The sequence below is a fragment of the Biomphalaria glabrata genome, chromosome 2, assembly GCF_947242115.1.
Source record: "Biomphalaria glabrata chromosome 2, xgBioGlab47.1, whole genome shotgun sequence".
Classification (NCBI taxonomy): Eukaryota; Metazoa; Mollusca; class Gastropoda; family Planorbidae; genus Biomphalaria; species Biomphalaria glabrata.
Genome location: NC_074712.1, coordinates 22192805 through 22214202, shown reverse-complemented (window position 1 = coordinate 22214202; position 21398 = coordinate 22192805). Strand labels below are relative to the sequence as shown.

Below are 21398 nucleotides of genomic sequence, written 5' to 3'. Positions count from 1 at the left end.
CACTCAACTTTTTAATCTGGTCTTTATAGTAGAAACAAAAAAGTAACATACAGGAGAGGGTCTCTTTCTAACTAGAGACTTAGTAGACAGTGGCATAGCTAGAAATTAGCCATCATTTGGGGGCCCCGGGGGCTTGAACTCTTTGGGAGCCCCTGCATTTTGTGTAATATTTGAATATGTAACGTAAAAAGGAAATTTCGAACACTTACTTGGGGGCCCGGGGGGATTTTCCAATTCTCCGCTTCCCCCCCCCCTAGCTACGCCACTGTAAGTAGTCATTTAATATTTACAGAAACCAACTGATTAATAACACAAATAGGCATACATAAAATCTACATAGCTCGTTATAGAAAAACACTAATTTCCATTCTATTGAGTAATAAGGTCAGAGTACAATAACATCACATTTTATAAATATTACAAAGACTAAAGTGGACTAACTCTTTTTGACATTTTGACCCTTACTATCCCTCTTGCTACATCTTTAGGCCTCAGGGCATTTCAATGTGAAGACACCAACATAGATGGTGAATGTACTCTGTATAGTGCTACTTTGAAAACCTTGTCTTTTACATTGCAGTGGCAATGAAAGTTGTTGTTTTATTTTTTTAGCTCATCTCGCCATGTGGGGAAAAAATGCAAGATTCCCGGTGAATATTTCCCTTGATTGCCTGCCTTCGTAAACGTTATGGTTTCAGACAGAGGCAGAAAGAAAGTAGACAGGGAAAACCCAAAGCCGATCGCTAGTATTTTTCTATGAAAGTTTCCCCTTTCAGACCTTGTGGTCTATAGGGCAGATGATGTAAAGATCATATGTTTCTGTTGTGAGTTGGGTTTTCCAGCGCGTTGATTTAGGGGGTAGACATAAGTTCCTTGAACTCCCAGGTTCCCCCGCCTCGACAGTATAAACCAAAGCAAAGAGTAATGGCATGTAGAGCTTTGGCTTACTGAACCTTGAATACATGTCATTCAACTGAACAGCTATTGTTCAACATGAACAAAATTAATAACAACGATAAGTTAACTTACATGAGTTAACAACAAGAGTGTACGTTCAACAATTGAATGAATGTATGAATATTATGACATGAATGATGAATGAAGATCAATAGTATTTACAAGGGCAAATACAAGTTATGCATATTATGCAAATGAAATATAGCACACCTTAAGCTCGGTGACATAATTCAATCAGGGTCCGCGAAGCCAACACACAATCATTCACAATGCCATGGATGCACAGACCACACCAAAACAAATCAGGCTGACTATAACAGAGTCCCAAGCCTGCGTCCCTAAACAAGAAAATACGCATTCCTTGAGACAGCCATTAAAATATTACATTAATAACGATTTCAAAACTACCCCGCGAAGAATAACGCAAAATATACTAACTTACCCAACACTGGGGAAGAAAACCAAAACAGAAAAATCCATCTCAAGGCAAAAACAATCAGAGCAATGACACCAATATAGCGCGTCCTTAGAAACTAAAGCCCAGACCATTATGGTGCACAAAAGAGAAACATCCCACAAGAAGCAACTCTAGATGCGCACGACATCTGTGGCCAGCACAACAACCAACCGCTTTTACTTTTTCCCAACTAATGTCAGATATCCACTAGAGTTCGGTGGACTTAAAGGCGCCCTAAAGATCCCACAATTAAAAATCCCAGGATTCGAACCTCAGAACAGCACTTACAAAGCTCAACAACAACAGCAAAAACACTGTTTTTCAATGGATACCATCTCATATACAACTAGAAGGAAATGAGAAGGCTGACACACTCGTCAAGAGTGGGGGAACAAACTCACAAATAAATTCTACACTCTATCCAGAAGAATTGAAGAAATTAATTGTAAATAAAATAAATGATCGATGGACGAGCTCTCATCCAAATCACAAGAAAGATGACGCTTACTATAAGCTATCCCGACAAGACCAACGTCTAATCTTTCGACTCAGGACCGGACACAACAGAATGCGACAACACATGTACCGGAAGCTCAAAATTGGAACCAGTGAAATCTGCCCATGTGGAGTATCACCAGAGAATGCCGACCACATCCTCCAAAACTGCTCTCTCTACCAAGAGGCCCGTCTAAGACACAGGCCCCAAAACACCCCAATAGAAAGAAAACTATATGGAAAGCTCCCTGATTTGGAAACCACTGCGCAGTTCATCTCATATATTGGTCTAGTCATCTGAACGCTCCAACATAACAATGAGAACGAAGAAGAAGAAGAACCCGGTATCTCCGGATCAGAAGGCCTACCACTCATCCTCCTTTTGTCTATGAACATCTTTATAAAATGTCATTTTTATTTCGCTCTAAGGTAGGTCAAAGTTTGATTTCTTTCAATGCTGAGTTTCCAAATTCGATATGATATTAACCATTATCACTTTAGACCTGTAGTATTAGACCTTTAGCATTACTTGCAAATCTGTCTTATTTTTTTATCGACTTAAGCCTCTTTTATGGGCTTCAAGCCTCTTTTTGGTTATTCCAGTCTCATACGGGTTTGTAGGCCTATTGGTGCACACCTACAGCGTATATTAATTATTTCCAATTAATATCGTGGAGATTGAAGTCTTCGTGAGCACCAAAGAGGTAAATGAAACCTGAATACTAACCCTCAACGTTACTACCGAAATTGCATACCCCACGTAGGACGATGTTTAACATTGAACTGAGCTTGTTCTCATTGATACCCCACATTGAACTGAGCTTGTTCTCATTGATACCCCACATTGAACTGGGCTTGTTCTCATTGATACCCCACATTGAACTGGGCTTGTTCTCATTGATACCCCACATTGAACTGAGCATGTTCTCATTGATAACCCACATTGAACTGGGCTTGTTCTCATTGATACCCCACATTGAACTGGGCTTGTACTCATTAATACCCCACATAGGACGATGTTTAACATTGAACTGGGCTTGTACTCATTAATACCCCACATAGGACGATGTTTAACATTGAACTGGGCTTGTACTCATTGACATACATTGGAAGCCTTGTGATCTATCTATGCTAAAACTTGTTCATATGCTAGAGTCCTAGTCATTGGAATCGAGTAAATGTTAAATTGTGAGATACTCTAAACATGAACAACTCTGTACACTGCCTTGTAATGTAGATGGGGGAGATATTTCAACTCAAGATCGCCTAAAGACATAAAGTCATCTAAGCTGTAGGCCTACATCTTTTCCATCAGATCGAAACAAGCCAATCAGGTTTTGTCAACACTGAAAAGTCACGCTTCACTTTTTAAACTATATTTCCATTGTAGTCATCTTTATTATTATTATTCCTTTTTGGTTACATTTCTACAGGATGAATTAAGAGAATATTCTTTGAACATTTGGTTGCTTCTGTCTTGTAGATTTAGATGATGAAATAAATACGCCAATAGTTTTGAAAGGTAATTTTATATTGAAAGAATCATATATGTTTGTTTTATATAACATTTGTTGTCCTGTTATAGACAGCCATTTTCTTTTCTTTCTCTTTTTTAACAGAACAAACTATTTTTAGTTTCTAGAGTCTGTTTCTGTGAAATGAATCACTTAGATCGAGCCAGGATTATACATTTGATACTTGTACCCGTTATTTATGTGCAACTTATTACCGAAACTCTAGGTCAAGGCTTTGGACGCAAGGTAACGTTTATATTTAATTGTTTCCAAGAGAAACAATGTAAAAAAAAATGTAACAGCTAATGTATTCAAATTTAGGTCTATATTTACAAAGTAATTGTCAGTGAGTTTCTGATCAATGAACATGTCTTTAAACGAACCCCCCAAAAAATCATATTTGCGTGTCTTTGATTTAAAAAAAATAAATAATAAGAGAGCGCAAAGATTAAAAAAATATATATATAGGACGTAACCATGTAATATTACGTAAATTCAGGTGTTAACTCCCTTCACACACAAAAGTAGGCCCACTACGTAACACTTTCTGTTTTACAGTCAACAATGAAATAGAAATGAAGATTTAGATCTTCAACAGTTATAAATAATATAAATGTAGAATGACCCGGGGTACAATAATAAGTTTCATTCTCTCTCTCTCTCTCTCTCTCTCTCTTTATATATATATATATATATATATATATATATATATATATATATATATATATATACGCCGGCGGATCTTGGGGGGGGGGGGCGTTAGGGGCAATCGCCCCCCCCCCAACTCAGCCGACAAATTTTAACAAAGAAATCACACAATTTGTATACGAATTTATTAGTAATGGTAATAATATATACTAATTATTTATATTTCAACCTATTTTTAGATTATTTCGCCCCCCCCCTTCTCTGGTATGTTGGCCGATTTGGTGGGGTCGGGAGGTGACGATGGCATCAACCCGCCCCCCCCCCCAACCATAAACTTTCGAGTGGTGGGGCGGTCCATATTATTTGTAGAAATCACAGCTTGTTAACAGAATCAATTAAATATCTATATAATTAAAACTTGTTATTGATATTTTAGCCGATCTTTATATTATGTCGTTCACCCTGTTAGCCGATTGGGTGGGGGGGGGGCGAATACATCTACTGCCCTTCCCACCTTAACCCTTTGAGTGGGGGGGGGGCGGTCCTACTTTTATCTAGAAATCATAGTTTGTGAACAAAATTAGTTGAATTACTATATAATTTTTATATTATTTCGCTACACTTCTGGTATCTAAGCCGATTCGGTGAAAGGGGGGGGGGAGGATTGGGTCTTCTGCCCTCCCCACTCTAGCCGTCTTAGTGGGGGGGGGGGGGGTCCTATTTTTATGGAGAAATCATAGTTTGTGAACTTAATGTAGCGTATATAATAATATGCTACATATTGGTATTTTAACCCATTTGTATATTATGTCGCACACACACTCTGATCTCAAATTTTATCAATAGTAAATATAAAATGAAAAAGGGTTGTACCAGGTGGGAGGGGCGATACATGCAATTGCCTTCCGCCCATCGGACAAACCAATACTTTTTGTATTTTAGTTAAGAAATTAAAAAATTAAAAAAAAATTGTCACTAATATAATCAATATGTGCTATAAATTAAATTCTTATCTCAAAGAATTCGTTAATGTCAAATGCAATCATTAGTAGAAATTATGAAAAGGAGCGATGATTAACTACTGCCCTCTCCTTTTTCCGGACGAAAACATCAGGTTTTAAAACAGATTAGTCAAATATTTCGAGAGAATTTATGTAATTGCACACGAGTTTATCTCAGTTTTCTTAAGAAAGACTTTGTTTTGGAAAATTTAGAATATATATGAAATTTTTCATTATAAGTTTAACGATTGCGATGAGTTCTGAACCCAAATGTTTTTCGAACCTTTGCTCATACTGATATTTTTCAATTGTGTAAAAAAAAATTGGGAAAATAACTCACAATATATTCTTGAATCTTAAAAATGCCCAAAAATTTAGAGTAGAATTTAATTGGTCCACTTCATTTCTCCTCGCACTTCCGAAATTTTTTGTTAACAACTTTGAATTATAGTTCTGTAACAACACAAAGTTACAAACATGCCTATCGTACAAAATGTATCACTTACAAATGAGCTTTTAAAAAAATATATTTTTCGAATAATTTTTTCTTCAGCTGCTATCCTGAAAGTCTTCGACTAAATATATCATGGGCGTAGCCAAGGGGGTTTTGGGGGTTCAACCCCCCCCCCCGAATTGAACCCCCCCCCCTTGGGGGGGGGGGGATCGGAATTTAGTGAATGATTTTTTGCTTTGATTTTGTTTATTTTAGGTGAGATTTTAATACTAAACCATCACTTGCCCCAGCACAACCAATGGGGTTTTGATTTTAAAAAAAAACCCTACCAGGGGTGTTCGAGTTTAAAAACCCCTACCAGGAGTTTTGAGTTTAAACCCCCTACTAGGGGTTTTGAGTTTTTGCTGTTAACTCCCCCTCTTCTATAAAACAAAACAAAAAAAAAATGCAAACGAAAATCCCCTAATTCCAAGAGCACAGATTTTGATTTTAAAACCCCCTCCAAAATTTACGATAAACCCCCCTCTTCAATATAAAAAAAGCTAATTAGGCACTCAAAATGTTATGAGCGTAGCTAAATGGGTTTTGACATAGTTTTGAGTTTAAACCCCACTTCAGCGGGGTTTGAAGGTAAAAATTACCTCTTTAATAATAAAAACAAAACAAATTATAGGCCTACACTTAAAATGTTATGAGTGTAGTCAAATGGGTTTTAAGTTTAAACTCCCCTCCAGTGGAGTTTGAAGCTAAAAAGTACCTCTTCAATATAAATAAAAGCAAATTACTCACTCTAAAATCTATGAGCGCAGCCAAAGGTGTTTTGAGTTTAAAACCCCCGCTAGGGGGGTTTGAGGCTAAAAAATACATCTTCAGTGTTAAAAAAAAAGCAATTTACACACTAAAATTATTTGAGCGTAGCCAATCCAATCGGGGGTTTTGAGTTTAAACCCCTCTTCTACAGATGGAGTTTGTTTAAAGTTTAAAACCCCTCCATATGGTTTTGAGTTTAAGATCCCCCTACAGAGCATTTTGAGTTGGAAAACCCCCAACAGCTGATTTTGACGATAAAACTTCTCTTTTCGATATAAAATCTAAAGCAAACTACAGTCACTTAATTCCAAGAGCGTATTCAAGAGAGGTTACACATTTTTACCAGTGGCAGGGCTCCCTTAATAAACTGCAGTGAATAGTCATCTGCCGAAATTGAAAAACACTAAATGTGGCTCAGCAAAGATGGTTAAGACAGATTTTAGGAGTCAGTTATAGAGATCGGGTTTAAATCAAGGAAATCCTATGCCGAACTGGGAGTCGACCCTTTAGTAAGATTGTGAGAGAGCGACGCATGAGGTTTGCGGGACATGTTCTCCGACAAAATGAATTACGCATAGAAAGAGTTGCAATGATATCCTAGTACAACTTGACGCCCTTATTCATTGAGGTCCTCATGGCAGGTGGGAAGAGGTTTCAGACATTACCAGTGACAGATTTTATGGAAATAGCTTGACGTCTAATGCTCCGAACGTCGCGGGGGGGGGGGTCTAAGACAGTAAGAATAGCACATTAGGTATTTGAAATAAAACCTTTTAATAGCAGGAAAATGCACTGTAGATACCTCAGAATATGCATTTTGTTGGCTTTCAATATCAGAAATAGTGCTTGGCGGCGCGGGGGAGCTCCTAGCGCTCCACCAGACCCCCTTGCTAGTATTGGCGGGGAATCTACAATTTTTCCACTAACTCATGGAAGAACCTATTCTAGGGCACAATAAACGTCTTCCGAAAGAATGAAGGGTCAGAATGCAATAAAGATTATGTACACACACACACACATAAATACATATAAAAAAAAAATTCGCGGGGGGGGGGGGGGGTAAAAAAAATCCACCCCCCAAAACCCTCCCCCCCCCCGGAAAAAAAATCCTGGCTACGCCCATGAAATATATGGGGTATCTTATCTTTTCAAGGAAGAAATCAGTTCTATTTGCATTGTAGTAAGGGCCTGTAAATTCATATCAGAATGTTCTTCAAGTAAAAAAATTATTCAAAGGGTCCTTTTTTAATAGGATGAATAATGAGCTGTAGATGTCAGGAGAATGCGTTTCTGAAGTAAAGAATGCAAGAAAACGCTTCAAGAACTCCCTCAGACCCTATCTGTCAAGAGCAAGGCCTCAACATGGCTGTTTTTTATTTTTACGCAGAGGGTTCAGAAACACTGCTTTATTTTTTAGCTCTAACATATATATATATATATATATATATATATATATATATATATATATATATATATATATATATATATATATATATATATATATATATATATATATATATATATATATATATATATATATATATATATGCTGTACGCGCGTTTATGCTTAAGATTAGTGTTTACTGAGCGTTAGGGTTTGGAAAAAAATCGCCCCCCCCCTCACTCCAAAGTTCTGGATCCGCTAGTCATACAGATTGTATATTTTGATACAACAATTTGACATTTTCAAAAGAGAAATGATGTAGTGTAAAAAATTTTCTTTTATACTTTTTTTTTTTAATTGACGAGCTATACAATATGAGAAATGTAAAAAAAAAAAAAAAAAAGGAAGGGGGTTTTGATCAAATTTTACCACATTCCTGGTAGATCACAATGTTCTACTTCAATGGTTCCCAACTTATGTGTAAAGTACCCGGTACCAGCTTTTGCGGTGAAACGTTTTGCCATTAGTTTTATCCATATTTATAACAACAAAAGGAGACTTTGATTTGTATATTCAGCCCAAGGGGTCACTACTAGATGGGACCCTCTGAGTAAGAAAACGGTTACAGATGGGATCTTTCTTTCATTTATTGTCAAATTTCCAATGCAGCCTGAAGGCAAACACTGAGACGAGGTTAATCCAGTAAGACCATCGAACCAGAAGCTCTAGCTAGGAGAAGGCAGTTTTTTTTTATATTGAATGTATTGAGTCAAACATGAAATTAGCATCTTCTTTAATTTACAATTAAACACATTCTTCTTCAAAGTTCTCTGTGTACTAATGTATTAAATTATTGTAGCCAAAAAATAATTAATTATTTAAAATTAAAAAAAAAAAGATATACAGATAGATGGACAGAGAGAGAGAGAGAGAGAGAGAGAGAGAGAGAGAGAGAGAGAGATGGGGAGAGAGAGAGAGAATAATTGGATGTGATACATCTGGATCTACAAAATCTGGCTCTGCTCCACCAGGGGCGGACTGGGTATCAAAATCGGCCAGGGCATTACCATATAAACCGGTCCGCAAATGGCACATCATATATTTTCGGTGCAGGGTGATTTTTACCCCACTCCGCAATTTATATGTAATTAATCTTCGTTACATTCTGATCTTTCATTCTCTCAAACGTTTTTTCTAGCCTAGAATACTCTCTTCCTATAATTAGTGGAAAGACAGTAGGCCTACACACCGCCAAAGGGCAGCTAGTGAGTCCGGGGAAGCGCTGTGAGCTCTCCCCAGTGGGGTCCGAGCGAAGCCTTGGATCCAAGCATTATTTCCGTTACTTTAAGCTTTAAAAATGTATATTCTGAGGTATCTACAGTGCATTTAGCCTGCTACTCTTCCGCTAAAAAAATTCAAAAACCAAATCTGCTATTCAATGGAGTCCAGCGACTGGTAGAAAATGGTAAAATGCTTTAGTTTTAGTATTGGAGGGGGAAGGGAAACCACAAAACCCCTTTTGGCTACGCTCATGAAATTTGGTGACTGTAATTTGCTTAAGTTGGCTGCACTGGGGCAGTAAGTAAAGTTTCCCTTTCAGACAATGAGGTCTGAGGCAAGTGATGGTTTGAAGACCCTCCCCTCCCGGCTACGCCCATGTATTATATTATAGGTGTAAGCCTAATTCTCTACAAAATATATAAAGTTTGATAACGCATCGAAAACTGGATGTATGCATTCGTAAAATTACATAATGTATTCTATTTATACATGTATGTAGTCTGAAAACTATACACAATACAATAGCTGCCTAATAAGTTTGAAGCTTTTTGGTATTACTTATAGATTACAGACGTTTCTTCAAAAAATAAGATTGTTACGTCTTACGCATTTCATGTGTCAATCTAGTCATGCATGTTGATATGTGACTTAAAATAAGCTAAATCATTGGCTTCCCTGGCTGACTCAGGCAACCCATTTCATTAAAAGATAAGAAAAAGTAGAACGGTTTGAGAGGCACTTACTTAATGTGAAAAGCGCTTGCTTCCTTCTAGTACATTCTCAAAAACGCGATTTGTATAGGAATATACCATGACCCATTATTGAAAATATAAATATCCTTTCATTAAATATCGGATGTGACAGCGCTATATAAATTATTGTAATTATTGTAATAATTTTCATCATTAATGACTTCATACTAAGTTGCTCGACCGACTAACTCAACACTTTAGTGGACGAGGTATTATCTGAAAGCCATGTGGTTTCAGAGCCGGTAGAGGTACATCTGACATGATATTTGGTCTGCGACAATTACAAGAAAATTGCAAAGAGCAGAACTTAGACCTATACACTGCCTTTGTGGACCTCACCAAGGCTTTGGAGACAGTCAGTCACGATGGTATATGAAGGATTTTTAGCCAGACTGGGATGCCCATCTACGTTCCTATCCATTCTCAAGCAGCTTCACATGGGACAAAGAGGCCAGATCAGACACAATGGTGACCTTTCTGATCACTTCCCAAAATGAAAATGAAAATGGCGTCAAGCAGGACTGTGTACTTGCGCCTACTCTATTCACTATCTTCTTTGGCGTAATGCTGGATCAAATGAGGCAGCGATTAGGCATCTATATCTGGTTTCCTTCTGACGGCAATGTGTTCAATCTTCGACGTCTACTATCCCATACAAAAACAAAGGAGATGGTCATAACGGAGCTTCTCTATGCCGATGATTGCGCCCTGCCAGCTCACGATGGACATGACCTCCAGAACGCGGCGATAAAAGAATTTGCATACGCTGCCGCCTCTTTCGATCAATCTATAAAACTCGGGACAACAGAAGTCATTTTCCAGAAGTCACCTAATAAAACATACTAAGCCCCAAGGATCATTGTAAACCGACGGCCCCTTAATGTGGTAGACCACTTCACATATCTAGTATAGTGTCAAATGACCCCTCACTTTCAAGGGAAGTTGATAACCGTCTGGCCTGGGCCAGTAGCGCTTTTAGACGCTTTTAGGCGAGAGTTTGGCGGAACAGATCGCTCCGCCTGCCTACAAAAATAGTGTCTACCAGGTGGTGGTTCTCTCAACCCTTCTTTATGGCTCTGAGACATGGACACTATGCAGGAAACATCTAAGACTTCTTGAGCGCTTCCACCAAAGATGCTTGCGCTCCATCATGGACATACGGAGACAAGACCGCACTACAATTAGCGATGTCCTTGCGAACGCCGGTATGGACAGTATAGAGGGACTTCTTTTGGTCCGACAGTTGCGCTGGCTAGGGCACATATCCCGTATGGAAGACGAACGTATGCCAAAGGCAGTCTTATTTGGTGAGCTAAAAGGTGGTCGACGTAACAGAGCGGAGCCTTCGACATACAAAGCCATAGCTCTGACCAGATCGCGGCCTACGTCATCACTCGTCAGAGGCCAAGGTTATGCGTCACTGATGATGCGTGTTTGCGAAACCACTGTGTTAAATGTGTTGCTGTGTAGTATACATAGTGTCACAGATCACATTATAGAATTGTGTGTACATTTCTTATTTAAAAGTAATATAAGCCCTCGACATGAGTCTCGGGATTTAATCCTCAAATTTAGACACTTGTCATTCAAGTCAGGATTTACCCAAGGGACTTAATTAGTATGTTTGAAATCTATTGGTTGATTTGAATTTAAACAAAGACATTTTTGAAAAGAGTTAGCGCCAGAGAATTGGCGGTAGTAAAAAAGTAAGGAGTCGAGAATATTAAGTCCTTGTAGCTAGTCACGTTTCTAAGAGCTCTGTTTGAAAAGCCTTTGTAATATGTTCCATGCTCATTGATTTGTAATTTGTACATAAACTGTACTTACGTTGTATTTAATAAAGTTCCAGAGTTTTGTTTTATCAAAGAATTGTCAATTGTGATTCTAGATCTTCATTTTTTGTTAACTATTGAATTCAAATAAAATCCCCGGCATCACAACACATCGTGACACCATACCATCAAAATGTTGTGACACATAGACAGAAAGATTTCTTTTGAAACAAATAGAATCTTCATCTAATTATGATTTAGACTTTTCAAAACATTCAACATGGATTAAAACTCTAGATCTACAATGGTGAACAAATGTCTCGTTTTGTAAAGGATCTAGATCTAGCAGATGCTTTCCGATTACCAAAAGATGATGAATGATGGCTTAGAAAGAAAAAATGGCCAGCGGTAATACATTTGGCTTAGTAGAAGGATTAGATCTACGTACCATTAAAGAAGTACTCTAAAGTAAGTAAATATTTCTAGATCCAGCATATTAATATTGTACATAATTAATTGACTTTTATGCTTTTGATGATTAATATGATAATCATTATATAATCATTATATGAAGTCTAAGTGGGCAGATCTGGCCTAGGCCTAGCTAGCCTAGGCATTGAATACTTGATCTAGATCTAGATTTATTTCTTTACAAATTAGGCCAGGACGATGGAGGTCACGAACAGAGGCGCCCCACGGAAACGCTTCAAAGACCAGCTTAGGCGTCAACTTTCCTTGGCTGACATAGAAGTGAGCACCTGGTTGCATGCGGCCTCAGAACGAGACAGCTGGAGGTCACTCACGAAGGCCGCGGGATACACATTTGAGACAAATTGAAAATCTGCTGCCGATGACAAACGCAGATGGCGAAAAGAAAATCTAAATCAACCACCTGCGGACAAAGGTTATGTTTGCCCTGTATATGGCAAACTATGTAGCTCTCAGTTGGGGCTGCGCAGCCACGGGAAATACTGCATTCCTCACTAATCTTCGGACTCGAAGACTAGCCGTATTATTATTACTAAGCATAAGTTTGCCATTAATTATACTAGTATACAAGTTGATTTAGATCTAGATTTATTTTTTAATTAAATAATTTTTTTTGTAAGCCTTAAGTGTAGTATTTTTAGATCTATGTTAATTAAAAAATAAACAAAAAGAAACTTACTTTTTCTTTTCAAATCGCAGAAAGTATACCCATATTGAGCTGTGAATAAGTTGGGTAGTTTGCAATTTCGCGGCTGTGTATGTGTTAAAGTTAATTTCTATTAAGAATTGTTAAAGAGCTAATTGTCGCGTTATATCAATGTTTTCTAACTTAACCTCTCTAATCCCTCTTTTTGGTTAAATTTCATTAGAACCATTAAAAGATGGGGGAGGAAAGGAGCAAAAAAAAATGGGAGTGCCATCAAAGGCCCATGCCGACCAGCAAAATGATTAGGCCAAACACAACCTCGAAGACATCAAAGCAGTCTATGCCGCTCGTGCATAGCAGAAAGTACGGTCAAACGTTTTGCAAATGATAATACGTACAGTGTATAGTGTATATTTTTTTTTTATATTCTTGTTGAATTTCAAACAAAATTAATTGTAATAAGAATTTAAAAAAAAAACAAGAAAACGTGTTCGGGCCTTTGTGTCTTGCTGCTGTCACTTTTTTAAAAAAGTTGTCTGCATTGACATTTTTTTTTCTTTGGTCGCGACCAGACCTGCCCATTTGGTACCGGCCCACCGGGCATTTGCCCGTTTGCCCATATAGCCAGTCCGCCCCTGTGCTCCACCAAATCCTTTAACCCTGACTCCTTGTCACGTGGTCAATGCACCAATGTCGCAAAAAAAGTCTAAACATTAAGTTTATTTCTACATTGGATTCTCGCAGCTTGGAACTTCTACGTAAATGAAGTAATTATTTAAAGGAGTTAATTAGCGTTTCTATCAGTTTCGGATTAAAAGAGAGATGAGCTTGTTTCAGGGTCCAAAAAAATTAGTGTATTCAGTTGACAAGTTCCAAGCTACTACCTAGTATCTTGACAATGTTTTGACCACTTGTAGGATTCAAATCTTCCAGTTGGTCAAGAGGAATTCTGTGATTTCTTCCCCCTAAATAACTGAACCTGGGTCATACAACTGGACCTGGGTCATTCAACGACATGGGTCATACGACTGGAAATAGGTCATACAACTGGTCATGGGTCATCAGATTTAAATAGACGTATTCACCATCCAAAAAACAACAACGCTGTAGCAATGTCTGGATTGACGAAATCTGGAGATCTTCTAACAAAATAAAATACAATCATGAACATTCAAAATAGTTGGGCAGGTACAGGTCAAAACAATCGAATCACTGCCATCACATAATACTGTCTCGTCCACTGGCGGATCCAGGGGGAGGGGGAGCGGTAGGGGGCGAGCACCCCACCCCCCAACTCGGCCGACGGTATAGAATTCACACAATTTGTATACGAATTTATTACTTATGTTAATAAATGTGGGACTATAGCTCACAATTTATGCTTGAATCCTAAAAATGCCAAAAAAATATTTAGAGTGGAAACGCATTGGTAAGGCCTACACTTAAATTCTCCTCCCACTTCCGAAATTTTTTGTTTAGAACTTTGAATTATAGTTCTGTAACAAAACAAAGTTACAAACATGCCTATCGCACAAAATGTATCACTTACAAATGAGCTTTTTTTGGAAATATTTTTTTTCGAATACATTTTTTTTCGACGGCGATCTTTAAAGCCTAAATCTAAATATGTGTGGTATCTTCAAATCGTTTTATTGGCAATGTAGTAAGGGCCTATAAATTCATATTAGAATATTTTTCATGTAAAACATTATTCCAAATGTCCTTTTTTCATAGGATGAATAATGAGCTGTAGATGTCAGGAGAATACGTTTCTGCAGTGAAAAATGCAAGAAAACTCTTATGGCGTCGGGGCTTCGTCTCGAACTCCAGTGATGAATAATGAGCTGTAGATGTCGGGAGAATGCGTTTATGCAGTTAAAATTGCAAGAAAACGCTTTTAAAATCGGGGCTTTGCCCCGAATCCCACTGGGGAGGCTTACAGCGCTGCCCTAAACCCCCAAGCTATCAAGAGAAAGGCCTCAACATAACTGTCTTTTTTTCGACGCAGTTTGAGAAACACTTTTTTTTATTCTCATATATATATATATATATATGTTGTACGCACGTGTATGTATAGTGTTAGGGTTTACTGGGCGTTAGGGTTTGGAAAAAAAATCGCCCCCCTCCACTCCAAAATTCTGGATTCGCTAGTGTTCTCGTCTCAATAACAAAACTGTGTCTTTAAAAAAAAATAGTAGGACAGGTACAGGTTTTAGTGGATAAGTAACACCTGGATCTGCCATTGTTGATTAATCTAAAGAACAATGACACCTATTATTTAAATGATAGTGTACAATTCAAATACAAAATCACAGCTGGGATTTCATGCCAAAGAATTAATAGATAATGCCACTTTTAAAGCGATTTGCACGCCTATATTACTTGTTGACTTTGTAACTAGTCGGTATTGTATTGTCTCTGCGTTTGCACCTAAAGATGGGGGGGGGGGGCATTTCTGTTAAGTTCCCCTTCTTAAAGTTCGTCCAAAAAGGATTACTTTTGGCATAGCTCATCATTATAGGATAACTCTTGCCTCACTCCTCTATACACCGACGTTCACGTCGTTATTTGAAGTAGAGATATTTAAGACTGGAAACCTACTACTACCACTAAAGACAGGCGCAGTTCTCTCTACCACAGAGATAATTCCAACACATTCTATGTTACAACAAGAAATATAGCCTAAAAAACTTTGTACGATATAATAGTTGTATAGCGAGTACTGGTAAATACCTTAGAAATGTAAAGTAACTTTTACAAAGTTTGTATTCTGTCTTTCAGTCTGCACGTATTTTCTCCCACTTCCCATTCTCGTATCAAGTTTAAATTGTAAAAAAAAGTTCCCCTTTCAGACTTTGAGATCTATAGGGCAGTTGATGTTATCTGTTTCTGTTGCTCACGGTTAACGATGGTGTCATGTGGCTAGCACAACGACCAACCGCCTTTACTTTTCCCAATTAAAGTCAGGTACCCATTAGAGCTGGGTGGACTCAAAGGCGCCCAAAGATTCCGCAATTAAAAATCCCAGTCTTTACTAAGATTTAAACCAGCTCAGCCACTGCGCCTCTATGAAGTTTAAATGTTGCACAATTATTCATAGTAGATAACAATACATGTATCAATTAAAAAAAAATAAATAATTACTTAATCATTTAGTGGTAATTCAATAAATTTTGATTATATTGAAAAAAATGGAGTTAAACCTTGAATATTGAGATTTAAGTCTGTGATTTTTTGTGGTTATTCCCCTTAGAAAAGCCTTGTTTTTTTAAATGTTTATTAAGCTTGCTACAAACTTTTTTGGATGAAACGTTTTTTGAAGTTCAAGTGATTCATTTTAAAGTTGACCTTCTTTTGAAAGACTTCCATCTGACCTTCTGATGAACTCAAATGTCACTTAATGTAAGTAGGGCAGTATCGAGGACTGGTGGCAACTTTTTGTGTCTAGACAGTTGAAGACTACAACTTAATCCACTTCTGAGAATTAACTCTGACGAGACCCCGCGACAATAGAGATTACCCAGCCAGCTATAATTTGTTTGTTCAATGAAGCGTGACGGATTTATACAAGACCTTGACCAGTAAATTTATTGGCAGAACAACGACAGAATTCTTTCCACCGTTACCGTGTCCCTGATCTGTTGAGGTCACGCGATAGATTCGAATGTTATTGAACTATTACCCATGACACCTGTCTATTAAAGCATAATTAGCTATTCCATGACCAAGTTAATATGGACAAGTACTGTTTGAAATTTACCAACCCTAAAAACTAGCGAACTAGTTAAAAAGTGCCAAAATAATCCTTTCTTAGCACTTTTCATTAACTCACAGAATGCTCAATCCTTCGAGCAGAAAGTCTACTATTTGGTACGTTTAAAAAAAAGGGGTTGGGGGGGGGGGTCCGTTGAAATTATCTACTTCTATATTAGAGTTATTGACCCTTCTTACTACTTCTATATTAAAGTTATTGACCCATCTTACTACTTCTACATTAGAGTTATCAACCCTTCTTACTACTTCTATATTAGAGTTATCGACCCATCTTACTACTTCTATATTAGAGTTATCGACCCATCTTACTACTTCTACATTAGAGTTATCGACCCTTCTTACTACTTCTATATTAGAGCTATTGACCCTTCTTACTACTTCTATATTAGAGTTATTGACCCTTCTTACTACTTTTATATTAGAGTTATCGACCCATCTTACTACTTCTATATTAGAGTTATCGACCCATCTTACTACTTCTATATTAGAGTTATCGACCCTTCTTACTACTTCTACATTAGAGTTATCGACCCTTCTTACTACTTCTACATTAGAGTTATCAACCCTTCTTACTACTTCTACATTAGAGTTATCGACCCTTCTTACTACTTCTACATTAGAGTTATCGACCCTTCTTACTACTTCTACATTAGAGTTATCGACCCTTCTTACTACTTCTACATTAGAGTTATCGACCCTTCTTACTACTTCTACATTAGAGTTATCGACCCTTCTTACTACTTCTACATTAGAGTTATCGACCCTTCTTACTACTTCTACATTAGAGTTATCGAAACTACTTAATGAACACAAAAAAAAAGAGGGGGGGGGAGGGGTCTGAAAATTTGTTTGGTAACAAAACAAAAAAAATATTCAAATGAAATAATAAGTATTGTGATCCCTTAACTTTCGCGGAAGGGCTATACCAAGGGTTTTCAAACTGAAAAAAAAAAATCACGTTTTTTTTAACACCACATGTTTTCTCATGTTTATGTAAAGTATTGGGAGAAAAATTGAATGGCAACGTAGAGCCGAAAGAAGTCGATACTTTTCCCATCATTTATATCGATATCATGATGAAAAAAGTAACTTTAGAAATATTATATATATATATATATATATATATATATATATATATATATATATATATATATATATATATATATATATATATATATATATATATATACATGGGCGTAGTCAGGCTTTTTTCCGGGGGGGGGGGTTGTGGTGCACAACCCGCAAACACACACACACACACACACACACACATATATATATATATATATGTATCTCTGTTGTGACACGGTTACTATGTATGTTCAACCGTGACACACGGTCAAGTGTTGGGTACCTTGGAGTTAAGGGACTTGCGGGAAGTCATGGGTGTGTTGTAAACATGGGCAAGGAAAGAACATCTAGTGGAGTTGTTTGTAGTGGAGTTGCTTGTATATAAATGTTAACCTTGTACATATGCTACTATTAAATGCTTTACAATCAAAGGCACTTTACAATTAAAGGAAGTTGTTTTTTCACAGTATATATATATATATATATATATATATATATATATATATATATGTGTGTGTGTAACATGGGCGTAGCCAGGATTTTTTTTCAGGGTTGGGGGTTTGGGGGATTTCAAAGTAATTCATGTGTGTGTGTGCGTGTGTGTGTGTGCAAAATTAATCTTTATTACATTCTGGCCCTTCATTCTTTCGGAAGACGTGTATTGTACCCTAGAATAAGTTCTTCCTGGAGTAAGTCGTAAGTAAAAATTGTAGACTCTCCGCTATTGCCATCAAGGGGGTCTGGGAGAGCGCTGTGAGCTCCCCAAGCGCGGGGCGGAGCCCCGCCGCTAAGCACTATTTCCGGTATTAAAAGCCAACAAAATGCATATTATGAGGTATCTACAGTGCATTAGCCTGCTATTAAAAAGTTTGTTTTATTTTAAAAATCTTGTGTACTATTCTTACTGACTTAGATCCTCCCACGTCGTTCGGCGCGTTGGGCGGTAAGCTGCTTCCACAATATCTGTCACTGGCAATGTCTCAAGCCTCTTCTCATCTGCTATGAGGACCTCCATTAAAGTGTGGTGCTAAGTTGTTCTAGGATGTCCCTGTTTGCGCTTTCCTCGTAATGGCCTCCATGTCATCGCAACTCTTAGTAAGCGTAATTCATTTCATCGGAGAACATGTCCCGCAAATCTCATGCGATGCTCTGTCACAACCTTACTAAGGGGTCGACTCCCAGTTCAGCATCGGATTTTAACAAATTCAAAACCCCCCTAGCTACACGCATAGAATTTGGTGACAATAGTTTGCTTTAAACTAATAGTGAAGAGAGGGGGTTTTCAACCTCAAAACTATGTGTATGGGGATTTTAAATTCAAAGCCACCTGGAGGGGTTTTAAACTTAAAGCTTTCCGGAGGACGGGGCATTAACTCAAAACCCCCCTTGTCTACACTCATAGAAATTTGAGTGTGTAATTTGTAGCCAAGAGGGGTTTATGTTTAAAAGCTAAAAACCACCTCTTCAATTAAAAAAAGCAAATTGATGTATGCTTTAGCCTTATATTGAAGAGGTGGTTTTATCGTTAAAAAAAATAATTTCGGAGGGGGGTTTAAAATCAAAATCTCCCTTAGCTATGGTCTTGGAATTTGGGGATTGTCGTTTGTATTATTTTTGTTTATAGAAGAGGGGGTTTAATCTCTAAAACCCCTTGTCTGCGCTGGGGCAAGTAATGGTTTAATTTAATATTAAAATCTCGCCTAATATAAACAAAATAAAAGCAAAAAATCACACACACACACATCTATATATATTACGACCAAAACACACACACATCTATATATATTACGACCAAAACACACACACATCTATATATATTACGACCAAAACACACACACATCTATATATATTACGACCAAAACACACACACATCTATATATATTACGGCCAAAACACACACACATCTATATATATTACGACCAAAACACACACACATCTATATATACGACCAAAACACACACACATCTATATATATTACGGCCAAAAACACACACACATCTATATATATTACGGCCAAAACACACACACATCTATATATATTACGGCCAAAAACACACACACATCTATATATATTACGACCAAAACACACCACACAATCTATATATATTACGACAAAAACACACACACATCTATATATATTACGACCAAAACACACACACATCTATATATATTACGACCAAAACACACACACATCTATATATTACGACCAAAACACACACACATCTATATATATTACGGCCAAAACACACACACATCTATATATATTACGGCCAAAACACACACACATCTATATATATTACGGCCAAAACACACACACATCTATATATATTACGACCAAAACACACACACATCTATATATATTACGACCAAAACACACACACATCTATATATATTACGACCAAAACACACACATCTATATATATTACGACCAAAAACACACACACATCTATATATATTACGACCAAAACACACACACATCTATATATATTACGGCCAAAACACACACACATCTATATATATTACGACCAAAACACACACACATCTATATATATTACGGCCAAAACACACACACATCTATATATATTACGACCAAAACACACACACATCTATATATATTACGACCAAAACACACACACATCTATATATATTACGACCAAAACACACACACATCTATATATATTACGACCAAAACACACACACATCTATATATATTACGACCAAAACACACACACATCTATATATATTACGACCAAAACACACACACATCTATATATATTACGACCAAAACACACACACATCTATATATATTACGGCCAAAACACACACACATCTATATATATTACGGCCAAAACACACACACATCTATATGTATTACGACCAAAACACACACACATCTATATATATTACGACCAAAACACACACACATCTATATATATTACGACCAAAACACACACACATCTATATATATTACGACCAAAACACACACACATCTATATATATTACGACCAAAACACACACACATCTATATATATTACGGCCAAAACACACACACATCTATATATATTACGACCAAAACACACACACATCTATATATATTACGACCAAAACACTCACACATCTATATATATTACGACCAAAACACACACACATCTATATATATTACGACCAAAACACACACACATCTATATATATTACGGCCAAAACACACACACATCTATATATATTACGACCAAAACAAACACACATCTATATATATTACGACCAAAACACACACACATCTATATATATTACGACCAAAACACACACACATCTATATATATTACGACCAAAACACACACACATCTATATATATTACGGCCAAAACACAAACACATCTATATATATTACGGCCAAAACACACACACATCTATATATATTACGACCAAAACACACACACATCTATATATATTACGACCAAAACACACACACATCTATATATATTACGACCAAAACACACACACATCTATATATATTACGACCAAAACACACACACATCTATATATATTACGGCCAAAACACACACACATCTATATATATATATTACGACCAAAACACACACACATCTATATATATTACGACCAAAACACACACACATCTATATATATTACGACCAAAACACACACACATCTATATATATTACGACCAAAACACACACACATCTATATATATTACGACCAAAACACGAAATCGGCCAGCGTTCATGATCCTGCCTGGACATTTTCGCTTGGCATCGACCGGCCATTTTTTTTTTCGTTTTCTGAATTCAATATCGAAATATTTACTCTACATTGTGTTTGCTATTTTTGGGGGGGGGCTGGAACCTCCCCTCCCCCCCCACCCCCAACACGTTCACA

General features: G+C 37.1%; 1 protein-coding gene across 1 annotated transcript in view; it reads left to right on the top strand.

Moving 5' to 3' along the window:
• The first annotated feature begins 3292 nt into the window (after positions 1 to 3292).
• The window catches only part of LOC106057644 (uncharacterized), a 92858-nt gene continuing 74752 nt past the window's right edge, over positions 3293 to 21398 (top strand). Inside the window, exons 1-2 of the mRNA XM_056019644.1 lie at positions 3293 to 3431; positions 3529 to 3669. Coding sequence (XP_055875619.1) covers positions 3568 to 3669 — 102 coding nt within the window. The 5' untranslated portion in view covers positions 3293 to 3431; positions 3529 to 3567. The remainder of the gene's footprint in view (positions 3432 to 3528; positions 3670 to 21398) is intronic.